The following is a 23,908-nucleotide window of genomic DNA, read 5'->3' on the forward strand; positions in this document are numbered from 1 at the left end:
AGCTAGTTTGCTATTATTCCCACATACGGAAGCAACAGAACAGAATGCAGTTTAGAGATTGCAAGGGGACTGATAACGTGCTATTCATAGCAGAATGCAATTGTGCAACTGACTGGTGACAAACTATCACCAAACACAAACCAACTATAATTAGGCTGTTTTATGGTAGCAATTATGACTAACTGTGGATCAATGAGTTAGCCTGCTAATGCTAACTAAGAAGAACACTACAATAAAAATTGCTTTTTTGGATTGTTAGACATCACCTCTATAGGTTATTGGTGTAGTGAGTCAGTTGGCCTATACCTCGCCTAGTTTATCCTTATGAAAAAGGATATGTGTGTGGGGGGAGGGAGGGGGGCAGAATTAGGGTTGCAAAATTCTGGTAATTTTCCCAAAACTCCCAGGTTTTTCAGATACCCTGGTTGGAAGATTCCCGGAATAAGGTATTTTTTTTAACCCTATTCTGAATATTTTGGGTTAATGCTGGGCTAGAATAAAAACGTGTCAAACGTGACAAATTATATGGTAGGTATGATGCAGATGCCTTTTACACTAATAAGGCCAGTGTGTGGCCTATACAGGATTTAAACCCGCAACTCTACTGTAAACAACATGCTCCAACCAACATAACCACTAATGTTATGCTCTCACTTGGTCATAATATACTGTATGCATATGGCCTGGGGCATTCAGGTGGGCTTCATTTGCATAACACTTTTGTATTTTGCCTAGGGTCTTAAGTCAATTCCTCCAAATGTTTAGTGGGTCTCAAACAGGCACAGTAATGACTGGAGAAGTAGGATGGTGGGGGAGAGAAGATTTAAGTGAGTCAAATGGAATAATAGGACAGTCTAGCAGATCCTAGATCTGTACGTAGGGGAAACTTAACCCCAGAGTGTGAGAAGAGGGAGGCAAAGATTCTTACCGGGCTCCAGTTTGATGACCTTGATGGCCGCCAGCTCCCCTGTGGTGACGTTCCGAGCCTGGAAGACAAACAAGACAGAGGGTGAGCACATCGACCAGTCTCCAAAAACACACACAGAAAGCCACGGGCGATCGATGAAGAGCTGACCAAGAGCACACCTTGAGAAGGACGTGTTTTGAAATCGGGGCTCGACCTATAGGTCCAATTCAGACGTTTTTATCTGAATATTAAATCATTTCTGGGTAACAATTAAGTACCTTAACGTGATCGTTTTTAATTAAAATGGTCAAAAAGAAACAAAAATATTTTCTAAGCAAAGAGCAATTTCTCAAGCAAGAATTTTGCTAGGACTGTCGAGGAATGGTCTGAGTTGGGAGAGGAAAACTGAAAACTAGCTGTTACTGGTAGACCGATTTGAAACTGTATTTCTTATTGGTCTATTAACTAATTATCTGCCTGGTCATGACACCAGGTAGGCCAAAACTCCATCCCACCAAAACAGGCTGAAATTTCACAGTATTATTCCAACCTCATAGTATGGAAATATATATAAAACACAGGAAATCACGTTTGACTGCACTGGGCCTTTAAATAGCTACAGATAAAACTTGCATAGTCATGATGACTCCGGTTTCTCGAGATTCTGGTCTAATGAGACTACTGTCTATTCTGTTTTTTTATCCCAACCTGTCTAGTGAGGAATTGTCGGTCACAAGGAAACTAATGTTTGTGTTCAGTGAAAAGATATTCAAGTCATTATGGACTGAAAACCACCATGTGGTCATTCAGGATCAGGGAATCATCATTTCGATAATACGTGAATTTTATTGTGGAGAAATGCAATAAGCATACCTTCAATACAGGTTATTACTAGACGGGAAAATCAAAACTTTGCCCACATGCTTCAAAATGGCCTTCTTGGGTACAGGAACAATGCTAGCAAAGGTAACTGAACTAAATGACTACCGCCCCGTAGCACTCACTTCTGTCATCACAAAATGCTTTGAGAGACTAGTCAAGGATCATATCACCTCCACCTTACCTGTCACCCTAGACCCACTTCAAATTGTTACCGCCCCAATAGGTCCACAGACAACGCAATCACCATCACACTGCCCTATCCCATCTGGACAAGAGGAATACCTATGTAAGAACGCTGTTCATTAACTATAGCTCAGCACTCAACGCCATGGTACCCTCCAAGCTCATCATTAAGCTGGAGGCCCTGGGTCTCAACCCTGCCCTGTGCAATTGGGTCCTGAACTTTCTGACGGGCCTCCCAGGGTGGTGAAGATAGGAAACAACACCTCCACTTCGCTGATCCTCAACATTGGGGCCCCACAAGGGTGCGTGCTCAGCCCTCTCCTGTACTCCCTGTTCACCCATGACTGCGTGGCCATGCATGCCTCCAACTCAATCATCAAGTTTGCAGACAACACAACAGTAGTGGGCTTGATTACCAACAATGACGAGACAGCCTACAGGGAGGAGGTTAAGGAACTCGGTGTGTGGTGTCAGGAAAACAACCTCTCACTCAATGTCAACAACACAAAGGAGATGATCGTGGACTTCAGGAAACAGCAGATGGAGCAACCCCCTATCCACAATGACAAGACAGCAGTGGAGAAGGTGGAACATTTTAAGTTCACAGACAAACTGAAATGATCCACCCACACAGACAGTGTTGTGAAGAAGGCGCAACAGCGCCTCTTCAACCTCAGGAGGCTGAAGAAATTTGTCGGGCTGTATCACCGCCTGGTACGGCAACTGCACCGCCCACAACCGTAAGGCTCTCCGAGGGTGGTGCGGTCTGCACAACGCATCACCGGCGGCCAACTACCTGCCCTCCAGGAATCCTCCAGCACCCAATGTCACAGGAAGGCCAAAAAGATCAACAACAACAACTACCACCCGAGCCATGGCCTGTTCACCCTGCTACCATCCAGAAAGCGAGGTCAGTACAGGTGCATCAAAGCTAGGACCGAAAGACTGACAAAACAGCTTCTATCTCAACGCCATCAGACTGTTAAACAGCCATCACTACACAGAGAGGCTGCTGCCTACATTGAGACTCAATGACTGGCCACTTTAAAAAAGGGAACACTAGTCACTTTAATAATACCACTTTAATAATGTTTACATATCTTGCATCACTCATCTCATATGCTTATACTGTATTTTATACCATCTATTGCATCTTGTCTATGCCGCTCTTTCATTGCTCATCCATATATTTATACAGTTGAAGTCAGAAGTTTACATACACTTAGGTCATTTTTCAACCACTCCACAAATTTCACAAACTATAGTTTTGACAAGTCGGTTAGGACATCTACTTTGTGCATGAAACAAGTAATTTTTCCAACAATTGTTTACAGACAAATTATTTCACATATAATTCACTGTATAACAATTTCAGTGGGTCAGAAGTTTACATACACTATGTTGACTGTGCCTTTAAACAGCTTAGAAAATTCCAGAAAATTATGTCATGGCTTTAGAAGCTTCTGATAGGCTAATTGATATAACTTGAGTCAACTGGAGGTGTACCTGTGGATGTATATCAAGGCCTACCTTCGAACTCAGTGCCTCTTTGCTTGACATCATGTGAAAATCAAAAGAAAATCAGCCACGACCTCAGAAAAAAAATTGTTGACCTCGACAAGTCTGGTTCATCCTTCGGAGAAATGTCCAAATGCCTGAAGGTACCACGTTCATCTGTACAAACAATAGTACGCAAGTATAAACACCATGGGACTACGCAGCCGTCATACCGCTCAGGAAGGAGAAGCGTTCTGTCTCCTAGAGATGAACGTACTTTGTTGCGAAAAGTCTAAAATATCTATATCCACAGTAAAACGAGTCCTATATTGACATAACCTGAAAGGCCGCTCAGCAAGGTAGAAGCCACTGCTCCAAAACCGCCATAAAAAAAGCCAGACTATGGTTTGCAACTGCACATGGGGACAAAGATCATACTTTTTGGAGAAATGTCCTCTGGTCTGATGAAACAAAAATAGAACTGTTTGGTCATAATGACAATCGATGTTTGGAGGAAAAAGGGGGAGGCTTGCAAGCCGAAGAACCCTATCCCAACCATGAAGCACAGGGATGGCAGCATCATGTTGTGGGGGTGCTTTGCTGCAGGAGGGACTGGTGAACTTCACAAAATAGACGGCATCATGAGGGAGGAAAATTATGTGGCTATATTGAAGCAACATCTCAAGACATCAGTCAGGAAGTTAAAGTTTGGTCGCAAATGGGTCTTCCAAATGGACAATGACCCCAAGCATACTGCCAAAGTTGTGGCAAAATGGATTAAGGACAAGAAAGTCAAGGTATTGGAGTGGCCATCACAAAGCCCTGACCTCAATCCCATAGAAAATTTGTGGGAGACCTGAAAAGGCATGTGCGAGCAAGGAGGCCTACAAACCTGACTCAGTTACACCAGCTCTGTCAGGAGGAATGGGTCAAAATTCACCCAACTTATTGTGGGAAGCTTGTGGAAGGCTTGTGGAAGGCCGAAACGTTTGATCCAAGTTAAACAATTTAAAGGCAATGTTACCAAATGCTAATTCAGTGTATGTAAACTGACCCACTGGGAATGTGATGAAATAAATAAAAGTTGAAATAAATCCTTCTCTCTACTATTATTCTGACATTTCACATTCTTAAAATAAAGTGGTGACCTAACTGACCTAAAACAGGGAATTTTTACTAGGATTAAATGTCAGGAATTGTGAAAAACTGAGTTTAAATGTATTTGGCTAAGGTGTATGTAAACTTCCGACTTCAACTGTGTGTATATATTCTTATTCCATTCCTTTACATAGATGTGTGTATTAGATATTTGTTGTGGAATTGTTAGATTACACTGTCGGAACTAGCAGTACAAGCATTTCGCTACACTCGCAATAACATCTGCTAACCATGTGTAGGTGACCAAAACAATTTGATTTGATTTAATAAAGGCAGACATTTAGCAGGCAGATTCAAAGGTTAATCAAAATTGGTTTAGGATTAGGGTTTAGTTTAGGAGGGGTGAGTTAAGTTAGATAATAGGTGACAGAAGGTCTATGGCACCATCACCTAGCCTTCTGGGGTCAAGAGGCTATGTACCAATAAATGCAATATATTGTGCACGCATTTGAAGTTGTACAGTATGAAAAAAGTCGCTGTCATGTTGATCCACCTATCCAGGCTTTTCAGATGTCTGATCGTCAAGGGCCACTTGCAAAGGGCAGAGAACAAGACTCTATAGCTCTCAACAGAACATCATTTCAGTAACCCTGAACCAAGAAAATCACGCAAAGTACTTAATTAGGTTCTGGGGGGAGAGGTGTTAGATATAAGCCGGAAAGTGGTGGCTCCATACCCCTCTCTGAAAGTCTCAGGGGCCAAAATGTCACATCCCCGTCCCAAAATTCAAAGGATGCCCCACCCTGCGAAATTGTGATTCCTCGATATAACCAGTGACTCAAACCCAGTGTTCTGGAACTATGTTCCTCGCTAGTCATCGCATCCCAGTCTGTTGATAGACGCCACAATAACATTTATGTTACGTAGTCTGTCCACGAGTGATTAAAGCAAATTAGCTTACAGCAAATGCCACTGCAAGCACACACTCTGCAACATTCCACAACCAACATTACCCAACCTTCCACCACCGTCACGGTGGCAAAGAAGAGGAAAAGCAGCAGCAGATAGGTCATGAAACCTTTACTTTGACTGGCCCACACCTATTTCTACTCCCAAGTTCTCTAAGAACTCCAACACCCACTTCTTCCAACCTTCCCCTGCAGGCTGCCCATGCCTCTTTTCCAACCGACCCCAACCGCTCCAGCACCACTCAGCCAAGGCAACACAGGTGCAAGGTACAGATGGAGGCAAAATCATTACCCACCGCTGTCACAGGGGTAAAGGGGCAGGCCATGAAACCTTTACTAACACCTGTCTAAGAACTCCAACCTCTACTCCTTCTGCCAACCTTCCCCCTGCAGGCTGCCCCCCCCCCCCAATCGGGAACGCTGACCCAACTCTCCTCCATCCCAGTGACATGTACTCAGTCTAGCTCAGGCAGCACAGGTGCAGGGCACAGCAGGGCATTTGGCTGCCATCTCAGGTAATTACAGCCGGAGAAAATGGACCCACAGGGTTCGCACCGACTGTAGAGGAGAATCTGGAGCAACTCTTTCTTTGCACCAGGGCAGATTTTCACTGAATTTAGATAAAAGGAGATAGAGATAAAACATGTATCTATGTTCACGGCAATGTGTGTCCGTGTTGCTTTTGGATGTCGTCAGTTATAGCGGTTTTGTCGTGTTTAATGTGTGATGTAATTACTGTCATTGTTCGTAAGAATAACGGATGGAAAAATTATCCAGAAATGAAGAGACATGTTTTCTGTCTGATCAATCTAGTCCTGAATGTCAAAACTCAAACATCAGAGAGATGTCAGGAGGGAGACTAAAAAGAGGACGCTCATGGCAGAATTGGGTCATTTAATGTGAAAATGGAGCAACTAATGACCCTGACGTTGTGGACTTTCCTGAAATGTAATCCATAGAAATGTCCTTTGGAGGAAAGATGTTTATCATATATTTCACATCGGTCTCCAAATGGATTATGGAGAAATAAGTAATATTTTGTTCCATTTTCACACAGAATGAACCTATTTCCCTTCTGCATGCCTACTCAAAGCAGTGCTTGCATGCCTGCTCATAGCAGTGCTGTGGAATTCCACACACTTCCTGGTCTGAGTGAAACAATACCTACCATTGATCCAGCAGCTTTGTTTACAAAGGGAGTATGACAGATAGGGGTGGCTAATGTTAACTTTTCATGGTGAGGAAAGAGAAGACCTCTTTTGAACTTGTACTCACAGTGAAGAGAAGGCATCCATGCAGTATTTAACGTGTTAAAGGGATAGATCACCGAAATTACAAAATGGAATGCATTGACTTGCATTGTAGTTGTCCCTTAAATGCTAAAAAGTTATCACTTGGAGACAGTTGCCAGGTAAACAAAACCAAAGCAAGACACCATGTTCATAGACTGCTTACAAGGTAAGGAAACCAATAGATAATTTTGTAATTTGGGTGAACTAACCCTTTAACATTTTCCTGAGTCAAGTAAAACCGGTGTATGGTTTTGGGTAGCAACCATAAAAAAATACCAAGTAGACTCACATCTGAAATATGTAACACACAAAAATGTAAACCAAATACTGCCAAAGATTTTAAACGTAGGTTTGATAGAATCCAGCTGAGTTAGTGTACTTATGACAGACACTCAGAACGACATATTTCTAATATAATAAAACATGTCACTTAGTAGACGCTTTATATCCAAAGCGACTTATAGTTCAGTAAGTGCATGTGATCACCGGGGGAATTGAACCGGTGATATTGACGTTGCTAGCGCAATGTCTTCCAACTTCAAGGCTTGATGAACTAGTCTCTAAAATCCAACCCTAGGCAACAGTGAGTAGGGTCTGGTTTCAATGACGGACTCCTTTGGCAACTTCGATAAGAAAAAATTATAATAATTCCAGGGTGGGTTCTCTTCAGACAGACAACTTTCCCCACAAATCACGAGGCAGACATGCCAGAACGCCGCAAATCGAAACTAAAGTTTGCAGGCAAAATCTTTGCAGTGGTTTTAGTGAAGGTAGCTGAAGCAAACTAGCCACTTGTGAAATGCACTCACTGATCTCCATCTTGCTAGCTACTGTTTTGTATTTTATTCAAGCAGATAAGATAGTGCCGTAGGCAGTGACGTAGTTACTCTATACCTAAAGAGTCCATCATTGAAACCATACCCTAAATCACTGTTGCTTAGGGTTGGGTTTTCAAGACTACTGAAGAACAGGTTCGTTAAGAGCTCAGGGGGAGCATTTCCTCAGCTTTCTAAAAAACTGATCCAAATGTAGCATGAATCGGTTATGAAATTGATTCAAACGTTACGAATCGGCGGTTCACAAAAATGTTTTGCTCATATTACTTTCTACCTTTACGAAAATACCTAATCTTTGGTGTGTCAGTGTCGAACTAACCAACTGTGTTAACAGTCATTGATCAACAAGTCATTTTGCATGCCAAACAACCCGGACATTATCAGTAGCCTAGTCAAACTGTGCGCTGCTTCGCACGCTGACCAAGTGGTAGGCCGTGCATCACCTTCAGCATTAAAAAATGTGTAAAATGGCTTGCGCATTATTAGGCTTTATTAGTTGAGTGACAACCAATGTAATTTGCTAGGTTATTGTAATCAAATGCGCTGTTGAAAGTTGTGTTTACAGGAATAAAGTAGCCTAAGCTACTGCCTGAGAAATGTCTCTCATCTGACTATAGTCTACCTGTTGATCAGGGCTTAGGCTACATTCCATTTTCGATTGTTCAGGTTTACCATCAGCAATAGTTTTGGTAGTTTTGCTTTAAACATTCAGTGTCAGGTCCTTTATATAGATATACAGGGTAAAGTTGCTAATTTCATAACGAGGACAGAAAACCTCCAAAAGGTCTGAACCATTCGATTTTGAGATGGGGCGTGAAACCCAAAGTTGTGCTATATGTTCATTGGCTATGTCAGATTTTTTTTAAAGATAAAAATGTATTACATTACTAGCTCAAACACTGTGAATCTGCAAAAAATACTAATTAATTAGTGAGTGATGTCGATTTCAGATCAAAAAGCAAACATTGCCCCCCTTATCTGATAGTGGGGTGGTGGTAGATGCCCTGTTTCCATTATGGCTCAGCACAGGTGCCGACACATTCTGTACACATGTATATAATTCTCACACACAGACAGACAGACGGGAGAGAGAGAGGTCAGCTCAGATAGATCCAGCTCAGAGAGGCCTAGCACATGAGTTCCATCAGCAGCGGTTTTGAATTTAGAATGGAAAATGAATGTGTTTATGCAACAAATGTTCGTGCACTGAATCGTTTTGTACCGAATTGCTTTGATTCGTTCATCTAATCAAACCGCATCGCACCGAATCAATTCAAACTAAAACGTATCGTATCAGAGGCCAATAGATACGTATTGAATCGTCTTGAAAGGGAAAGATGCACATCCTTACTGCTAACTATAGCCAGAAAGACAGAAAAGGGGTAGATGGGGGGCCTAAAGGGTGCTAAGACAGAAAAGGAGGCCTTTCATTATTCTAAGCATTTGACTCCTGAATAGGGTGTTTTAGATGATTCCAGGATGTGGATACAAGTTCATACAAAGTGCCTGTGAACGACAGTCTAGTGGGATTTCAGTGTCTGACCATTAACTCCATTCTGTAATGTTAGAAATATTTATTCATTATTTAAAAGCTCCTTTATAATGCCTACATAGAGATGTCATAAGCATGTAATTCAAGCACAAAATAAGGAGACGGGTTTAGGGTCTGGTTATGTGACATCATTTGTCAACATGTTATGTAATGTCAATTAAGTAGTGTCTATGACCACCTTATGTAGCTCAGCATTATGACAACACATTTAAACAACGTGTTAGGCTATTTTAAAGCAGTTGTGACATAAGCATTTATGAACCGCTCATATACCTCTTATGTGTTATGTATGGGTTATGAATGTGTTATGAAGGCCTTATGTACGTACCCTTCAAATAAAGCACTGCCGACGATGTATCAGAGGTGTTCAAAGTCAGGGTTGTGAGCCCCGGTTGGTCCGCATGGGGAGATTCCAATCTCGGCGCTGTGATAGCGGAACAGGAAGGGACAATGGCCCAGTTGTGGGACTCAGGTAAATAATTGATGAAAAATTCTAAGTGTGAAAGGATTGGGTGACAAGATTTATGAGGGTTCGTTGAGGAAAAGGACATTGGTGCCGTCTTGTGTTTCGCAACAGGCTTTTTATACAAAGACAGTTAATTGATACTGTAAAATATATGCTTTGTATTGACACATGAAAAGGATGGCCTCAGTCTCCTAGCTAAGGGTAGACTTTTGATTTTATTCTCATACCATGAGAAAGACATGCCAAGAGATATATAGGCCTACCGAGAGATGAATGGCGAGGGATAGAGAGAAAAGAAATAGAGATCTCAACAGTCAGAATATGTAACAGTTTGGTATCTAATAGGCTAGGAAGAGGAGAAGAGAGAACGGGAGGCAGAGAAAGAGAGAAACAGAGAGAGAGAGAGAGTAGTACGTGTTGTGAAGAAGGCAGGCCAACAAGGCTCAAGACAAGAGGATTAGTAAGCTAAAGTGTTAATCACCTTAACCAAATTAAACGCATCCCTCCATAGCCGTGCCTCCGGATGGCTTAAATGGACTGAGATGACTGGATGCCAAGTACTACACTCTCTTCACTACACTCTCTCTACACAATGGCTGCTGCTGGACCACATCCAGTCAATGTCTATTCAAAGTTCGGCCCCAAACTTCAAAGAGTTCCGGTTGAGCTGAACTTGGGGTGTATTCAGTGCACACCGTAGCAAAATGTTTCGCAACGATAGTTTCTATTGGACGAATTCAGGTAGGTCCCTCCTCGTTTCATTTGTTTTCTTCTGTTTGGTTTCTAGTGAATACACCCCTGAAAGTTAAGGTAGCAGATGAAATGCAGTACTTCCTGAAACGCAGGAAAATCAATTGGCCCTGTTGGAATACTTCAAATGCATCCTTCCCTCCTCCCTTTCTTGAAGTAATCACAGATCGGAATTGGTTGGATCAGTGAAAGTAATGGGTTGGTAACCTTGCTTTCATCTATCCAATCACTTATAGATCTGTTGATTACCTCAAGGAAACAAGGAAGGATGCATTTAAGTATTCTAACAAGGCCATTGAGTTTGAAGGAGGCCTAGCTCTGTCTGAGGAGATCTGCTTACACAATCCATTTCCCAGTTAACCACTACAGCCCTTCGAAAGAGAATGGACAAATTCCACTCAAACCAGGGCTATGATGCAAATATGCAGCATCACCATATTTTCTTTAGACCCGCACTCTCCCTCTCACTATATCTCTCTTGTCCACGTTCTTTCTCTCCCTCTCACTTTCCCTCTCACTTTCCCTGTCATTCTCTCACTCTCTTTTTCTCTATTTATCTATCTGCCTCCCTCACCCTCCTCAATTTTCCCTCTTTCCATCCCAACTCTACACTGACACACTCCCTCCCCGGACAATAGGGCTTCCTCAGATTGTTGAAATCAATACAAAACCATTTTCTAGACGCATAGAAGCCGCAGAACTATCAAAACAACCCAACCCAAGCCTGACGTACTGTCCAAACAGGCAGTTCAGCAATTTAAAAGGAGTGGGAGGACGTTTTCCCCACAATGGTCAGTCTCAATGGAGGAAAGGAGAGAGAAGGGACAGTGAGAGGCAGACCCTCTGCTGCTCACTCCCTCCCTCCCTCCCGTTGAGACTGACCAACAGATGCAGGTATAGTGCCATTAGTCCAGTAAAATAAAAAGCTGTGTCTCGCAAGTGATCAAACAACGGATCTATTTTGTTATCAAAGCTTGTTTTGAATTACAATATGGTCTTAAAAGAACAATATTGTCAGGCCAAGCACATAGCCAATAGGCTGTGTTAATACAGTATATGGCCTACTGCACAAACTTCAGTCCTACAGAACTGTTTTTATTAATGTTGCATAGGCTTATATTTTAAGTCATGTTTAGAAAAAAATCTGAGCAGTACATCTCGGCTTGCTTTTTAACTGCAAAAGTGATCTTGACTTAGAAAAGGTTGGTGATCACTGGTATAGGCAGTACAAGCCTATGGGAAATAATAATTTTGGCCGCGATGGAGGTCACCGTTTCTGTATAGAGCAAGTTTACAAGGTGTTTGTGGGGGCTGCATGTTGTGGTAATTTGGCCATTCTGTGGCTCCAGGGGAGTTATCTATACAGCTTGCCAGGTGCGGGCGCAACTGAAATGCCACGCTTGGGCCATGGATCCGGATCTGGAGGCAAAAGTGAAGTGCCACTTACAGCTTACCACAGTACAGTAGGCTACTGGCAACATGTTCCTCCACCGTGTGACTCATAGAAATGACAAATCTTGCATTCGGGGCTTTCCAGCAGTCGCCGTGGCTTTTATACATTTTACATTTACATTTTAGTCATTTAGCAGACGCTCTTATCCAGAGCAACTTACAGTAGTGAATGCATACATTTCATACATATTTTTTATTTTTTTCCCGTACTGGTCCCCGTGGGAAATGAACCCACAACCCTGGCGTTGCAAACACCATGCTCTACCAACTGAGACATAGGAAGCATAAGCTGTACAATTGTAAACTAACAAATGATGTTTCAAGTTAGAACTCATGTATATTTGTTAATATACAGCACCAACTACATAAATATATGTTAGGGTCGGTCCATTGTCTGCTACCTGGACTTGGTGTTAATTACAATAATAGTTAACACTTACTATCATGACCATGCTATAACACTCATGTCATAATCATAAGAATGTCATAATAGAGAGACACAGCTATAAGTAGGGCTGGACGGTTTACTATCTACCGGTATTTATGCACGGACCGGTTTGGGTTTTTACTCTGCCTTCTATAACGGTATTTGAATGTTTGGTTTGTTAAATGTGATGCCGTGTGTAACGTCCATTTTTTATAGTTTACTCCTCGACTTGAGTCATCCCTCTCTATCTCTCTATGCCGCTTTCCACACAGACCTGGTCCCACCCTGTCACTCAAGGAGCGCATTTGTTGTTGCTTGACCACGAGACTCTTGCATTCAGTCTGCATGGTCAATGCAGCACATGCAGGACAACAATGCTGTTTACACTTAACATACATCAACAAGCTAAAACATCCTGATACCAGTACTGGTGGAGGCCTAAATCAGCATGTTGTTTGTGCAACAGTATCTCCTAAATCAAAGAAGAATAGGTGAAGCATGAATATGTTGGCTAGATGAAGAAACATTTAATGTAGCCAAAGATTGTAGGGTCCCCTAGGAAACACTGACCATCACTTTGGTTTCTACCCTGTCACAATAATTCCTCCCTGGCATTTTCCTTTGTTGTAATGTCAAACAACACTGTATTCAAAGTGCCCACTATTTTTAAATTCTAACTATAGAATTAGAATAAACATTATATAATGAACAGAAATATAAACGCAACATGTATAGTGTTGGTCCCATGTTTCATGAGCTGAAATAAAAGATCCCAGAAATGTTCCATATGCACTAAAAGCTTATTTCTCTCAAATGTTTTGCACAAATTTGTTTACATCCCTGTTAGTGAGCATTTCTCCTTTTCCAATATAATCTATCCACCTGACAGGTGTGGCATATTAATAAGCTGATTAAACAGCATGATCATTACACAGGTGCACCTTGTGCTGGGGACAATAAAAGGCCACTAAAATGTGCAGTCGTGTCACACAACCCAATGCCACAGATGTCTGAAATTGAGGGAGCGTGCAATTGCAATGCTGACTGGAGGAGTCTCCACCAGAGCTGTTTCCAGAAATGTTCATTTCTCTACCATAAGCCACCTCCAACATTGTTTTAGAGAATTTGGCAGTACGTCCAACTGGCCTCACAACCGCAGACCACATGTAACCACGCCAGCCCAGGACCTCCACATCTGGCTTTTTCACCTGCATGATCGTCTCAGACCAGCCACCCAGACAGCTGATGAAACTGTGGGTTTGCACAACCAAAGAATATCTGCACAAACTGTCTCAGGCTCATCTGCGTGCTTACCAGGGTCTTGATCGGACTGCAGTTTGGCATCGTAACCGGCTTCAGGGGGCAAATTCTCACCTTCAATGACCACTGGCACACTGGAGACTTGTTTACGCTGCTGTGCGTTTTTGTTGCCGATCTTACTTTGCTACCTAACGGTTTTTACTTTTTCATTACCGTATATTTTTACTTTTTACCCTCACTCAACTTTTTTCATTCAACTTTCTTACTCCGGAGGTTTTATCTGGACATGGTTCGTCAGGACTTCAAACAGCCGAAGCTAAGTAACATTAACATGATGCCTTCTAATTGCAGTCGTTGTACTTATAATATACAGGAGAACGATCGCCTTACGGCAAGGATAGCTGTGCTGCAAGCCCAGCTTCAGACGCAATCGCTAGGCAAGGGTAATTTCAGTGTAGGAAAGGATGAAACAGCGTCTGTGCCACCAGCAAGTACAGATAATAACGTTAGTATAAACCCCCTCGCACGGTCCCCGCAGCCGGACAACTTTCTCATGGCTTCTGGAGGGAAACGCTGTAGGAATGCTCAACCGGTGTCGCTTATTCAGCCGACAGAAACTTTCAACCGGTTCTCCCCATTAAGTGAGTCGGAGTCGGAGGCCGAGACTTCTCTGGTCTCTACTCCTCCCGCTGTGGGGTCTGAGATGCCGAAGCCTCCCACCATTAGCTCTGACAAATTGAAAACCCTAGTCATTGGCGACTCCATTACCCGCAGTATTAGACTTAAAACGAATCACCCAGCGATCATACACTGTTTACCAGGGGGCAGGGCTACCGACGTTAAGGCTAATCTGAAGACGGTGCTGGCTAAAGCTAAAACTGGCGAGTGTAGAGAGTATAGAGATATTGTTATCCACGTCGGCACCAACGATGTTAGGATGAAACAGTCAGAGGTCACCAAGCGCAACATAGCTTCAGCGTGTAAATCAGCTAGAAAGATGTGTCGGCATCGAGTAATTGTCTCTGGCCCCCTCCCAGTTAGGGGGAGTGATGAGCTCTACAGCAGAGTCTCACAACTCAATCGCTGGATGAAAACTGTGTTCTGCCCCTCCCAAAATATAGAATTTGTAGATAACTGGCCCTCTTTCTGGGACTCACCCACAAACAGGACCAAGCCTGGCCTGTTGAGGAGTGACGGACTCCATCGTAGCTGGAGGGGTGCTCTCATCTTATCTACGAACATAGACAGGGCTCTAACTCCTCTAGCTCCAGAATGAAATAGGGTGCAGGCCAGGCAGCAGGCTGTTAGCCAGCCTGCCAGCTTAGTGGAGTCTGCCATTAGCACAGTCAGCGTAGTCAGCTCAGCTTTCCCCATTGAGACCGTGTCTGTGCCTCGATCTAGGTTGGGCAAAATTAAAAATGGCGGTGTTCGCTTTAGTAATCTCACTAGTATAAAGACCTCCTCCATTCCTGCCATTATTGAAAGAGATTGTGATACTTCACATCTCAAAATTGGGTTACTTAATGTTAGATCCCTCACTTCCAAGGCAGTTATAGTCAATGAACTAATCACTGATCATAATCTTGATGTGATTGGCCTGACTGAAACATGGCTTAAGCCTGATGAATTTACTGTGTTAAATGAGGCCTCACCCCCTGGTTACACTAGTGACCATACCCCCCGTGCATCCGGCAAAGGCGGAGGTGTTGCTAACATCTACGATAGCAAATTTCAATTTACAAAAAAAAAAAACAATGACGTTTTCGTCTTTTGAGCTTCTAGTCATGAAATCTATGCAGCCTACTCACTCACTTTTTATAGCTACTGTTTACAGGCCTCCTGGGCCATATGCAGTGTTCCTCACTGAGTTCCCTGAATTCCTATCGGATCTTGTAGTCATAGCAGATAATATTCTAATTTTTGGTGACTTTAACATTCACATGGAAAAGTCCACAGACCCACTCCAAAAGGCTTTCGGAGCCATCATCGACTCAGTGGGTTTTGTCCAACATGTCTCTGGACCTACTCACTGCCACAGCCATACTCTGGACCTAGTTTTGTCCCATGGAATAAATGTTGTGGATCTTAATGTTTTTCCTCATAATCCTGGATTATCGGACCACCATTTTATTGCGTTTACAATTGCAACAAATAATCTGCTCAGACCCCAACCAAGGAGCATTAAAAGTCGTGCTATAAATTCTCAGACAACCCAAAGATTCCTTGATGCCCTTCCAGACTCCCTCTGCCTACCCAAGGACGTCAGAGGACAAAAATCAGTTAACCACCTAACCGAGGAACTCAATTTAACCTTGCGCAATACCCTAGATGCAGTTGCACCCCTAAAAATTAAAAACATCTGTCATAAGAAACTAGCTCCCTGGTATACAGAAAATACACGAGCTCTGAAGCAAGCTTCCAGAAAATTGGAACGGAAATGGCGCCACACCAAACTGGAAGTCTTCCGACTAGCTTGGAAAGACAGTACCGTGCAGTATTGAAGAGCCCTCACTGCTGCTCGATCATCCTTTTTTCCAACTTAATTGAGGAAAATAAGAACAATCCGAAATTTCTTTTTGATACTGTCGCAAAGCTAACTAAAAAGCAGCATTCGCAAATGGAGGATGGCTTTCACTTCAGCAGTAATACATTTATGAACTTCTTTGAGGAAAAGATCATGATCATTAGAAAGCAAATTACGGACTCCTCTTTAAATCTGGGTATTCCTCCAAAGCGCCATTGTCCTGAGTCTGCACAACTCTGCCAGGACCTTGGCTCAAGGGAGATACTAAAGTGTTTTAGTACCACATCTCTTGACACAATGATGAAAATAATCATGGCCTCCAAACCCTCAAGCAGCATACTGGACCCTATTCCAACTAAACTACTGAAAGAGCTGCTTCCTGTGCTTGGCCCTCCTATGTTGAACATAATAAACGGCTCTCTATCCACCGGATGTGTACCAAGCTCACTAAAAGTGGCAGTAATAAAGCTTCTCTTGAAAAAGCCAAATCTTGACCCAGAAATTATTAAAAAAAACTATCGGCCTATATCGAATCTTCCATTCCTCTCAAAAATTTTAGAAAAAGCTGTTGCACAGCAACTCACTGCCTTCCTGAAGACAAACAATGTATACGAAACGCTTCAGTCTGGTTTTAGACCCCATCATAGCACTGAGACTGCACTTGTGAAGGTGGTAAATGACCTTTTAATGACGTCAGACCGAGGCTCTGCATCTGTCCTCGTGCTCCTAGATCTTAGTGCCGCTTTTGATACCATCGATCACCACATTCTTTTGGAGAGATTGGAAACCCAAATTGGTCTACATGGACAAGTTCTGGCCTGGTTTAGATCTTATCTGTCGGAAAGATATCAGTTTGTCTCTGTGAATGGTTTGTCCTCTGACAAATCAATTGTAAATTTCGGTGTTCCTCAAGGTTCCGTTTTAGGACCACTATTGTTTTCACTATATATTTGACCTCTTGGGGATGTCATTCGAAAACATAATGTTACATTTCACTGCTATGCGGATGACACACAGCTGTACATTTCAATGAAACATGGTGAAGCTCCAAAATTGCCCTCACTAGAAACCTGTGTTTCAGACATAAGGAAGTGGATGGCTGCAAACTTTCTACTATTAAACTCGGACAAAACAGAGATGCTTGTTCTAGGTCCCAAGAAACAAAGAGATCTTCTGTTCAATCTGACAATTAATCTGGATGGTTGTACAGTCGTCTCAAATAAAACTGTGAAGGACCTCGGTGTTACTCTGGACCCTGATCTCTCTTTTGAAGAACATATCAAGACTGTTTCAAGGACAGCTTTTTTCCATCTACGTAAAATTGCAAAAATCAGAAACATTCTGTCCAAAAATGACGCAGAAAAATTAATCCATGCTTTTGTTACTTCTAGGCTGGACTACTGCAATGCTCTACTTTCCGGCTACCCGGATAAAGCACTAAACAAACTTCAGTTAGTGCTAAATACGGCTGCTAGAATCCTGACTAAAACCAAAAAATTTGATCATATTACTCCAGTGCTAGCCTCCCTACACTGGCTTCATGTTAAGGCAAGGGCTGATTTCAAGGTTTTACTGCTAACCTACAAAGCATTACATGGGCTTGCTCCTACCTATCTTTCCGATTTGGTCCTGCCGTACATACCTACACGTACGCTACGGTCACAAGACGCAGGCCTCCTAATTGTCCCTAGAATTTCTAAGCAAACGGCTGGAGGTAGGGCTTTCTCCTATAGAGCTCAATTTTTATGGAATAGTCTGCCTACCCATGTGAGAGACGCAGACTCAGTCTCAACCTTTAAGTCTTTACTGAAGACTTATCTCTTCAGTAGGTCCTATGATTAAGTGTAGTCTGGCCCAGGAGTGTGAAGGTGAACGGAAAGGCTGGAGCAACGAACCGCCCTTGCTGTCTCTGCCTTGCCGGTTCCCCTCTTTCCACTGGGATTCTCTGCCTCTAACCCTATTACAGGGGCTGAGTCACTGACTTACTGGTGTTCTTCCATGCCGTCCATGGGAGGGGTGCGTCACTTGAGTGGGTTGAGTCACTGACGTGGTCTTCCTGTCTGGGTTGGCGCCCCCCCCCTTGGGTTGTGCCATGGCGGAGAATTTTGTGGGCTATACTCGGCCGTCTTCGGACGGTAAGTTGGTGGTTGTAGACATCCCTCTAGTGGTGTGGGGGCTGTGCTTTGGCAAAGTGGGTGGGGTTATATCCTGCCTGTTTGGCCCTGTCCGGGGGTATCATCGGATGGGGCCCCAGTGTCTTCTGATCCTTCCTGTCTCAGCCTCCAGTATTTATGCTGCAGTAGTTTATGTGCCGGGGGGCTAGGGTCAGTCTGTTTCATCTGGAGTATTCTCTTGTCTTATCCGGTGTCCTGTGTGAATTTAAATATGCTCTCTCTAATTCTCTCTTTCTCTCGGAGGACCTGAGCCCTAGGACCATGCCTCGGGACTACCTGGCATGATGACTCCTTGCTGTCCCCAATCCACCTGGCCATGCTGCTGCTCCAGTTTCAACTGTTCTGCCTGCGGCTACGGAACCCTGACCTGTTCACCGGACGTGCTTGTTGCACCCTCGACAACTACAATGATTATTATTATTTGACCATGCTGGTCATTTATGAACATTTTAACATCTTGACCATGTTCTGTTATAATATCCACCCGGCAAAGCCAGAAAAGGACTGGCCACCCCTCATAGCCTGGTTCCTCTCTAGGTTTCTTCCTAGGTTTTTGGCCTTTCTAGGGAGTTTTTCCTAGGGAGTTTTTCCTAGCCACCGTGCCTCTTTCACATGCATTGCTTGCTGTTTGGGGTTTTAGGCTGGGTTTCTGTACAGCACTTTGAGATTTCAGCTGATATACGAAGGGCTATATAAATAAATTTGATTTGATTTGGAGAAGTGTGCTCTTGACGGATGAATCCCCGTTTCAACTGTACCGTGCAGATGGCAGACAGCGTGTATGGCGTCGTGTGGTAGAGCGGTTTGATGATGTTAACATTGTGAACAGGGGTTATGGTATGGGCAGGCATAAGCTACGAGCAACAAACACAATTGCATTTTATTGATGGCAATTTCAATGCACAGAGATACGCTGACGAGATCCTGAGGCCCCTATCATTTTGCATAATAATGCACGGCAATGTCGCAAGGAACTGAACACAATTCCTGGAAGCTGAAGAAGTCCCAGTTCTTCCATTTCCTGCATACTCACCAGACATGTCACCCATTGAGCATGTTTGGGATGCTATGGATCGACGTGTACGACAGCATTTTCCAGTTTCCGCCAATATCCAGCAACTTTGCACAGCCATTGAAGAGGAGAGGGACATCATTCCACAGTCCACAATCAACAGCCTGATCAACTCTATGCGAAGGAGATGTGTCACACTGCGTGAGGCAAATGGTGGTCACATCAGATACTGACTGGTTTTCTGATCCACACACCTACTTTTTTGTATTTTTATCTGTGACCAACAGATGCATTATCTGTATTCCCAGTCATGTGAAATCCATAGATTAGGGCCTAATTAAATTTATTTCAATTGACTGATTTCCTTTAATGAACTGTAACTCAGAAAAAATCTTTGAAATTGTTGCGTTTCAATTTTTGTTCAGTGTATTTCCATGATTCCAACAGTTCACTCAAGTGTTTTGATCTAAATTGCAAGTCAAATCGCAATTGTAACATTTGGTTAATAATAAGGCCTAGTTTTTTGGCCCATATCATACAGCCCTATGTGGCAGTGTGGATATTATCTCAAATGAGTGCAAGAAATGCAGAAATTGATTGAAATGTAGGGAATTCTTTATGGTTGAAGTTGAATTGAACCGTATAAAACAATCAGAATTAAGAAAGACCCATTGAAATCACTTAGAACGTATGTGTTGACACCCTAGGGTCACGTACTACTCAAAGCAAATTAAGAACTTTTATTAATCAAAACTAAAAATACTGTCCAATTTTTTTTAAATACGTCATATGATATTTTGGCCATATCGCCCAGCTTATACCGAGTAGAGCTACTAATTATAAGCCATTTGTTAGCAAACAACTGCTATGGTGTCCATTACAATAACAGTTAAATTGAGTGAAGATGGCGCCAGAGGTGATGGCCGCAATTTTACGGGCTCTTAACCAACCGTGCTATTTTGTTTGTTTTTTCGCATGGTTTGTAACTTTTTGTACAGAATGTTGCTGCTACCGTCTCTTATGACCAGAAAGAGCTTCTGGACATCAGAACAGCGATTACTCACCTTGAACTGGATGAAGAATTTTTCTTTAATGAGTCGGACGAGAGGGATTTACTCCAGACAAGGCCCTCATCCCGTTACTCGCAGGAGAAAGAGACCGAGATATCGCGGAATGAGATCGGGGTGCCTTGTAAGGATCCGGCGACAAGTGGCTAATCTGCCGGAAGCACCAGTGACTCAGTCAATAAAAAAAGTGGTCAGATGAAGCAGATGCTAAGCTACAGGACTGTTTTGGGGCGGCAGGTAGCCTAGTGGTTAGAGCGTTGAGCCAGTAACCTAAAGGTTGCGGGATCGAATCCCAGAGCTGACAAGGTAAAAATCTGTCGTTCTGCCCCTGAACACTGTTCCCCGGTAGGCCATCACTGTAAATAACAATTTGTTCTTAACTGACCACATCAGTCACTGGCTTCATCAATAAGTGCATTGATGATGTTGTCCCCACAGTGACTGTGCGTACATACCCCAACCAGAAGCCATGGATTACAAGCAACGTCCGCACTGAGCTAAAGGGTAGAGCTACCGCTTTCAAGGAGCGGGACTCAAGCCCAGAAGCTTATAAGAAATCCCGCTATGCCCTCCGACGAACCATCAAACAGGCAAAGCGTCAATACAGAACACCGGCTCTGATGCTCGTCGGGTGTGGCAGGGCTTGCAAACTATTACAGACTACAAAGGGAAGCACAGCCACGAGCTAAATTACTTCTATGTTTGCTTTGAGGCAAGTAACACTGAAACATGCATGAGAACATCAGCTGTTCCGGACGACTGTGTGATCACGCTCTCCACAGCCGATGTGAGTAAGACCTTTAAAGAGGTCAACATTCACAAGGCCGCAGGGCCAGACGGATTACCAGGACGTGTACTCCGAGCATGCGCTGACCAACTTGCAAGTGTCTTCACTGACATTTTCAACCTCTCCCTGTCTGAGTCTGTAATACCAACATGTTTCAAGCTGACCACCATAGTCCCTGTGCCCAAGAACACTAAGGTAACCTGCCTAAATGACTTCTGACCTGCAACACTCAAGTCTGTAGCCGTGAAAATATTTGAAAGACTGGTCATGGCTCACAACACCATTATCCCAGAAACCCTAGGCCTACTCTAATTTGCGGACCGCCCCAACCAATCCACAGATGATGCATGATCTCTATTGCACTCCACACCGCCCTTTCACACTTGGACAAAAGAAACACCTACATGAGAATGCTGTTCATTGACTACAGCTCAGCGTTCAACACCATAGTGGCCTCAAAGCTCATCACTAAGCTAAGGACCCTGGGACTAAACACCTCCCTCTGCAACTGGATCCTGGACTTCCTGACGGGCCGCCCCCAGGTGGTAAGGGTATGTAACAATACATCCACCACGCTGATCCTCAACAAGGGGGCCCCTCAGGGGTGAGTGCTCAGTCCTCATCTCTACTCCCTGTTCACCCATGACTGTATGGCCAGGCACAACTCCAACACCATCATTAAGTTTGCTGATGACACAACAGTGGCCTGATCACTGACAACGACGAGACAGCCTATAGGGAGGAGGTCAGAGACCTGGCCGTGTGGTGCCAGGACAACAACCTTTTACGCTGCTGCTACTCTCTGTTTATCATATATGCATAGTCACTTAACTATACATTAATGTACATACTACCTCAATTGGCCCGACCAACCAGGCTCTAACCAACAGTGCAAAAAAGGTATTAGGTGAACAATAGGTAAGTAAAGAAATAAAAACAACAGTAAAAAAAAGACGTGAAAAATAACAGTAGCGAGGCTAAATACAGTAGCGAGGCTATAACAGTAGCGAGGCTATATACAGGCACCGGTTAGTCGGGCTGATTTGAGGTAGTATGTAGATATGGTTAAAGTGACTATGCATATATGATAAACAGAGAGTAGCAGTAGCGTAAAAGAGGGGTTGGCGGGTGGTGGGACACAATACATTGCCGGTTAGGCAATGTGCGGGGGGAGGAACTCACACATTTCGTTAACATTTTTGGATGTGAAAAAATGCTAAGTCAAGGATGATAGACGATGAGGAATCTTATGGAGCCAAATGCAGCCACAGGGAGTAGGGTGAAGTTGCCCCTAGACACAGATCTTGGGTCAGTTGAGCATTTTCCCCATGAAATGTTAAGGTTAGGATTGGGTGATGGGCAGCTAGAGCTGTATCTAGGTGAATTTTTTTCCCTGGAGCGCAAAATGCTTTCACGTTGCAGCTAGGTAAATCACCACTACTAAGCCTCCTTGAGCCTCCTTAGTCTTGGTTTTGCACTCATGCAAGTGTTTTCGGGAATGTGAACACATATAGGTAGGGTACATTCCCATGTTAGCAAATGTTCTCACTTGCATAGATGATGCTGATGACTGAAAACAACCCAGCAGCTATGAAATTGGCTGCAGGGTATAGGCAAAGAAAACAGATAAATGGAGCAATTATGGCTTTCATTATTTCTGCATTTTGAATAGCAACTCTATCTAGGCAGTTTTAAAAAATGTCATCAACTGGGTTTTGTGAATATATTAATAATAAAATACACTTCAAATTATTTTGGTGATCAACTCAATTGGCACTTTTTGACATACGGCGGGATCCGAAATTATTGATCATAAAATTTAACAAGAATAATGAAAATACTGAGCTATACTGTATGCAACAGAAATTATATTATTTTATACTAATACAATTGCTCAGAGAAAGAGATTTTGTTCAACAAGTAATATTATTTTTCCTCAAAAAGGTAGGGGTCAAAATTATTGACACCCCTGTTTTCAATACCTCACCTTGCAAGGATAAGGGCACGGAGCATTTTTCTAAAATGTTTTATGAGTTGGAGAACACATTGGAAGGGATTCTTAGACCATTCCTACATACAGAATCAATACAGATCCTTGATATCCTTTCTCTGTGCTTAAGGACTGCCTCCGGCTCTTCAATTCAAATCACAGGTTTTCAATGGGTTTCAAGTCCTGAGACCGAAATGGTAATTTCTTTGTGGATTTTGATGTGTGCTTGGGGTTATGGTCTTGCTGGAAAATCCACAAGTTTCAGCAACCAGGGTTTTGTCTAAAATGTCCTGGAACTGGGTAAAGTTAATGATGCCATTGACCTTAAAAAGAGCCCAAGGACCCAGTCATTTTTGCTCATCTTTATCAAGGGTGTCAATCATTTCTGACCTCACTGTAGTTTGATGGGCAAAACAGGGGGAAAAAATATGGTATATTATAATGGATAAGGTAGGAAGCATTGTTTGTGGCCCAAAGACAATGAGTTATGTTGAGCACAAGATAGAGAGAGTAGGAAAATAGCCTAATTGTTTCTTTGTTTTTCAAATTCAGTCACATGACAAGGGCTTTCGTCCTACTGCTTCCCTAGTAGCACATTTTCTGGCCTAACTGCCCACTCTGGTGCTTGTAAGCTAAAGCCTTCAGAATGAAAAGATCGACGAGTGGGTTGAATCCCAACGTTGAAGTATGGATAGAAACTCATATGGCCAGTCATCTATGTACCTTTCATAAGGGGTAAAAAATAATCAAGCTTAGCCAAAGATTATGCAGAAAAAATATTGGG

The 23,908-nt window shown here is 43.0% G+C and overlaps 1 protein-coding gene across 3 annotated transcripts in view; it reads right to left on the minus strand.

Moving 5' to 3' along the window:
- Positions 1-23,908, minus strand: part of LOC115178844 (mitogen-activated protein kinase kinase kinase kinase 3) — a 119,333-nt gene that overhangs the window by 83,975 nt on the left and 11,450 nt on the right. For all 3 annotated transcript variants that reach the window (XM_029740205.1, XM_029740204.1, XM_029740206.1), the window contains one exon: positions 929-986. In XM_029740205.1, the coding sequence (XP_029596065.1) occupies positions 929-986 (58 nt within the window). The remainder of the gene's footprint in view (positions 1-928; positions 987-23,908) is intronic.

Source organism: Salmo trutta, chromosome 38 (genome assembly GCF_901001165.1).
Source record: "Salmo trutta chromosome 38, fSalTru1.1, whole genome shotgun sequence".
Taxonomy (NCBI): domain Eukaryota; kingdom Metazoa; phylum Chordata; class Actinopteri; order Salmoniformes; family Salmonidae; genus Salmo; species Salmo trutta.